This window comes from Rutidosis leptorrhynchoides, chromosome 1 (assembly GCF_046630445.1).
Source record: "Rutidosis leptorrhynchoides isolate AG116_Rl617_1_P2 chromosome 1, CSIRO_AGI_Rlap_v1, whole genome shotgun sequence".
Lineage (NCBI taxonomy): Eukaryota > Viridiplantae > Streptophyta > Magnoliopsida > Asterales > Asteraceae > Rutidosis > Rutidosis leptorrhynchoides.
Window position 1 is genome coordinate 724,336,846 of NC_092333.1, and position 6,822 is coordinate 724,343,667.

At 31.5% G+C, this 6,822-nt stretch overlaps 1 protein-coding gene across 1 annotated transcript; it reads left to right on the plus strand.

Annotated features, from left to right (window-relative positions):
- Positions 1–4,998: 4,998 nt before the first annotated feature.
- On the plus strand, positions 4,999–5,601 carry LOC139854949 (protein FAR-RED IMPAIRED RESPONSE 1-like). The gene has a single exon (XM_071844218.1). The coding sequence runs from the start codon at positions 4,999–5,001 to the stop codon at positions 5,599–5,601; it is 603 nt and encodes a 200-aa protein (XP_071700319.1).
- Positions 5,602–6,822: the final 1,221 nt, after the last annotated feature.

The following is a 6,822-nucleotide window of genomic DNA, read 5'->3' on the forward strand; positions in this document are numbered from 1 at the left end:
CTTAATCCGAGTTACGGTTTAGGATTTATGGCCCTCCGATAGTCACTACACCCTATTAACGTTGTACTGAAATTTCTGACCTACTCGCACTTAAACCGTCGCCACGGTCAAACGAAGACGAGTTAGGTTCTGAAAATTGGTCAGCTGTTAGGGGACTCATATACAGAGCCATAGCCACTGACCATGCATCTTTTTGATTTACGTAGAGGTCGTAGCAGCTGACCGAAGTCAGCCTATTGTTTCGATCTCTATTCTCGTCAAATTTACTTAGCTTTTATGATGATGAATGATGATGATGATGATGACACTTAAACTTATTTTATGTACTATTGGAATATATAAAGACAATCTACTGACCTAGTAACCTTTGATTTAGGTTGACGACCTTTCGGACCGACTTACTACTTGCGTACTTTCATTACCGACTTTACCGCTTTTATCACTGTGAGTGATAGCATCCCTTTTTACTTTAACTATTTTGGAAACTGAGAATACATGCACATTTTACATTTTACATACTAGGCATGAGTACTTAAACTTTATATATGTGTGGGTTATACAACGGCATAAACATTCCCTTTAGCTCGGTAACGTTTAGTCATTGGTTTTTGAACCGGTGAACGCGAATCTTAGATATGGATCCATAGGGTTTGACATCCCCACTCGGGCTAGTCGCGCTAGCATTTAACGAGTGTTTAATACTTCGTGAACATACGCACTCGCCAAGTGTACTTTCAGGGGGTTATAAACGTTAAGTCTAGTTACCGGGTGCCCACGGTTATGCATATACTTTTCATACTGTTTTGATACGCTGTTGCAGCACTGAAATCTCGTGACCTATCTTACGTTACTATTACAACTTAAACTATAGCTCACCAACATTCGTGTTGACTTTTTAAGCGTGTATTTCTCAGGTGCCTAGAGGTTTATTGCTTCCGCTGTTAGACTTGATGTCATGCTGTTAGACTTGATGTCATGTTGTTTCATTTGCTGTCATGCTGTTATTGAATTGCTGTTATGGACCTACTGTACTAGTTATCCGCTGCATTACTAGAGATGTCTCAAATTATGAAACTTATATTTTGCATTCGTAAACTTATGTTATTTTGGAACAATGGTTTGTAATAAGTCTTATGACATGTTATCTTTGTAAAACGTTATATTTTTAATGAATGCGAATCGGTTTTCAAACAGCATGTAGTATTCAACCGTGTAAAGATCCTATTGTTAACGAATCGTACATGATGGTTTTGTACGGGGCGTCACATTAAACCCTAATCCCCTTAAACCCTAGCCGATTTGGAGGGGGTAAAATTACCCTTTTGCCCTCCAAATTTTCGGCCAAACCAAGCAACCCTAACCTCCTCTTCAAGCTAACTTGTTCCCTAAGTAAATCTAACCCTAACCCTAATTCTAGAATTTTCCTAACACTCCTATAAATAGAGGCCTAACCTAAACCTTTTCTTTGTATCAAATCACAATCAAATCTCTCTCCCAAAAATCTCTCTCCCTCTCTCTAATTTTCGGTCAAAACCGAAAATATCACCACCACCACCATCGAAATCCACCACCACCTTCAAGGGTTTTCCAAGTGATCTTTAAGTTGTTCTTCGCATTCTTCGTGTTCTTCAAGAATCTTCAAGGTGTTCTTCGAATCTTCAAAGGATTTGATCTTCAATCTTCATCGTGTTCATCTTTTCTTTGTTAATCATCTTCGAATCTTCAAAGGTATAACATAAACCTTAACTTATTTACATAAACTTTGATCTTTGTTTAATTCATATTCATGTTAATTCATAAACGTATATGATATATACATGAACACACCTAGATCTATACAAGAAAAAAAAATTAAATATGTATGTATATGTATGTCGACCAAAAGAAAAAAAAAGGGAAAAGGAAGTTTGATCTTTAAAACCTAGGTGATTAGATAAAGATATGTTTGTATTAATTAAGGAAACAAAATAAATATATATACATATACAAATCGATACATATATATATATATATATATATATATATATATATATATATATATATATATATATATATATATATATATATATATATATATATATATATATATATATATATATATATATGTATACATGTTAAAAAAAATATTTATATATATATACATATACACGAAATATATACATATATATATTAAAACCTAATTACACCTAAACTATACTACATTAATTAAAACCCTAAACCTAACCCTAATTATTAAACCCTAATTTACTAAACCCTAATACATTAATTAAACCCTAATTTAATAAAACCCTAATCATTACCTAATCATTACTACACTAAACCCCAAACCTAAACATTTATTACAAAACCCTAATCATTAAATACTTTAATTAATTAAACCCAATTAATTAATGAAACCCTAATACTACTATTACTACTATATAATATTTATACACTATTACTATTACTAACACGTATAATATACTACTTATATTATAATACTTATGTTACAATAGTCATCCACGATAACGTGAAGTCACTTGAACGTCAACGCTACTTAAGGCCTAGGGTGATCCTTGGTACCACTATGGGACGCTTGTGGATTACGAATGCCAAACTTAGATTTTGGTCAAGAAATCCTGGGCCAACCGGTAACAATAGATCATCTTGGTGACTCGGCGGTAGCATAGATGTTCGGGTATGATCCACAATATCAACCTGACTATAGTAATCATACACTTAGTTACTTTCGCACTTAATAGGTGGTAGACTTATTAAGAACAACTCACTAGTGTTCAACACTAACTTACTAAAAATAGAAACTTTCTAAAAATAGAAACTTTCTAAAAGTGGAAACTTACTAGGAATAGAAACTTAGTAAAACAAACTACAAACACTTACTTAAATTTGGGCAAAATATTTAACTACTCTTAAATGTCAATAGGTTAACTTTCTGCTCGTTCATCCAACTTTCTATTCCGAGGAATAACCATCTCTCTACTTACTAAGGTGAATTTATAGCCCCATTCTTTATTGCTAGTAAACTTACTTACTTTTATTGGGGTGAGACACATGTTGTTTTTACATTTTACAATTTAGACACAAGTACCAACTGTTAAAACTATGCTATACCCGGCTATGTCCGACTAAGTCCCTAGAGTGATATTTTTAATTGCTCGTTGAATGCATGCTTAATTATTGGGGGTAGGCCTATCGGGAGTAACGTCCCCGATACATTTGACTAAGTCTTTGTATTACTTAATAATGAAATTAAACCGACAAGTATATTCACAACTTGTCTTTGGGGCAAACTTGAACGTTTAGTCTAAATATCACGAACTGACATAACTTTTTGATCCCTGCAAGATCAACTTTATAAACTAAATCTTGTGGTCTAAAACAACGGTCAAACTTATTTGTTAAACCTATGAACTTCACTCAACCTTTTTGGTTGACACTTTAGCATGTTTTATCTTAGGTACTGTTTGATCAAGTTACTTATCTACTGCTTATGTGATGCAACATGGAGATAGGATCAAGAGATATCGCATTTATTACTATTGCATTTGAACATTTACTATATTGTTATTTCCGTCATTGTAACGACATTTCATTTATTCCGCTGTGTACTCTCAATAAAGTTTGATTTTATCATGTAGTATTGTTCTCGTGTATTATAATATGTTGGTTTATTTGATATTAAGTCACATTTCTCCCAGGCCCTAACTGGGGGTGTGATAAAAGTGGACCTCTCAACAGAGACTTGTAATCATACAATGTATCTGATAAATAAAGGGAATTGATATTTCCACCAAGCTTTTTACTCCTTCCACCACAATTTTAAGTAGTTTCCTTAAATACCCTCATAAAATACGGACTAATTTTTAGTATTGATTATTTACATACCGCTCAAATCTAATTGTTCATTTCTCATCACCCCTTTCTCTCTCTACCCCATTTCTTTCAATCTACAAAATCACTAACATCCCCCTAATTGCTTGTTCTTATGATAATCTTGAAGATTACATCTCCAATCACTGAATAATGAACTCTCAGGTAACACTTTATCATCACTTTGATTTTTATATAGTTGTTGAATTAGTATTTTATAATCTATTAGGGTTTATTTAGGTATATGATGTACTGACATATGATAGACGATGATATGATGATGAAATTAAATGTCACCATAAAGTGAATGATGGGCTTCTGCTCGTTTTAATTTGATTTTTATATCTCTTGTTTGTAATGCTTTACTCAATTATTGCTTCTGCTTGTTTTAATTTATTAGTTGTTGTATATGTTCATTTTAATTTCAACTCAGCAGGTTAACGATGATGAAAAATTATATCTTGAGAGTTCTAAGTTTCAATCGCGTGATGAGTTAGTAAAGAATGTGCGAGCATTTTATTTTAATAAAGGTTTTGGACTGTCCATTTGTAATTCAAAAAAGGATACATTTGTGATTCTAAAGTGTGATCGGGGCGGTTCTTATCGAGATAGAAATGATGTTGGGGAAACAAGAAAAAGGAGCACTGTAACTCGTTTGATTGATTGTCCCTTTAAAATAGAAGGTAGAAAAGGATGGGACGGTATGTGGATATTTAGAACAAAATGCTTAAATCATAACCATGAGCAATCTTCTGATATTTCTGGACATTCGTTATTCCGTCGATTGCCAGCTGATAGCGTAGAAAGTGTCAAAGATATGACCAAATCTGGAATACCCCCGAGACAAATCCTTTGTTCTTTACGTCAACGAGACCCAAATCTCCCGACTACCTCTAGAACTATTTACAACTTGAATGCAAAAGTTCGTAGGGAGAATTTAGGAAATAGGTCAATGATTGATGCCTTATTTGAAGAGCTTCAAGTAGGTGGTTTTTGGTACGATATTTTATATGATCAACAAGGGCATATAACGAGTTTCTTTTTGCACACCCTTTATCAATTAAATTGGCCAAAACCTTTTCTGACACCTTTGTGATGGATTGTACCTACAAAACTAATAGATATCACATGCCTCTACTTGATATCATTGGAGTTTCATGTTTCAATACGTCGTTTTACTCTGGATTTGCTTTTCTTGAAAGGGAAGATGAAGAAAGTTATATTTGGACACTAAATGCGTTTAAAAAGATTCTAGGAAGTGAGAATCAACCGTCAGTGATTATGACAGATAGAGAACTAGCACTAATGAATGCCATAAGTAAGGTATTTCCAGCAGCTACAAATCTTTTGTGTGTTTGGCATATTGAAAAGAACGTTTTAGCGAATTGCAAGAAGCATTTTAAACGTGAAGCGGAGTTTGACATATTTATGTGTAGTTGGAAAAATGTGATATATTCAATGACAGAAGCTATCTTTTTAAATAATTGGTGGGAATTCAAGTTATCGTATGATGTAAAGAAAGAAGCAATTGATTACATAATGAACATATGGTTACCTTGGAAAGAAAAATTTGTTAGTGCTTGGACCGAAAAGTATTTGCATTTTGGTAATCGTACATCCTCAAGAGCTGAAGGTGCTCACGCCAAACTCAAAATGTATTTGCCTTGTTTTGATACAATTAGTACTCCGTATTATGTATGTTTTAGTGGACTTATTTTCATATTAAATTAAATTGTTGTTCCATATTATCATTTGATATTATTTATAAGGTGTAGCCTTTTCTTTTTATTTTGAAGCAATATAAGGGTATATAACTATATATGGTAGGGAATATGCTGTAAAACTTCACAGAAAGATAATTTATTGCTTTCAAAATAAATAAAGTGTATAAGGGCATTTTGGGAAATTGTTTTAAATTTTGGTGGAAGAAGTAAAAAGGGTGGTGGAAATATCACCTCCCATAAATTAATCATTTGATATTATCTTCTAATTTCACCGACAAACATATTGAAACAAATACGTTCATGTAAAGTATTACACGTTTAATACTTTGTTAACATTTTCAAGTTATAATATATATATATATATATATATATATATATATATATATATATATATATATATATATATATATATATATATATATATAATCATATTCATTTATGTAATGGTTCGTGAATCGTCGAAACTTGGTCGAGGTTAAATGAATGAACACAGTTCAAAGTTTAAAATTCTTGAGATTCAACATTACAGACTTTGCTTATCGTGTCGGAAACCTATAAAGATCAAGTTTAAATTTGGTCGGAAATTTCCGGGTTGTCACACCTTGATTACTTCCCCATTGATCCTACCTACCTACCTATATATATATATATATATATATATATATATATATATATATATATATATATATATATATATATATATATATATATATATATATATAGTATTTTAATCAAAAGAAAAACACTTTTTATGGAGGGAAGTAATTTTCTCCTTTTTTTTAATTTTTTTTTTCAAACAATAATATCACATAAAAATATGAACATTAAAAAAACACTTTTTGATAAATGTTATTATTTTGGCGGAAAAACCGCTTGAAAAAATAAATGATAATATGCATCATATGTAATATTTTAATTAATGTTTTGTTTTAAGGGGTTAGAAATGAAGGTCTGGTAATCAGGATTTAAAAATTAGGGTTTTAGGTTAAAAAAAATTAGGGTTTAAGGTTTAAAAATTAGGGTTTAGATTGAATTTTTTACACGAACGGTTTAGAGATTAGAATTTTGGGTTCAGGGACTAAACTCAAAACACTAAACCCTAAACCTCAAACCTTAAAACGGACTAAATTTTGAAAAAAAAAATATCACATAAGATGAAAACAAAAAAGATGAAAAAAACTCTAATTAAAATATTATTGATGATGCATATTAACATTTATTTTTTCGA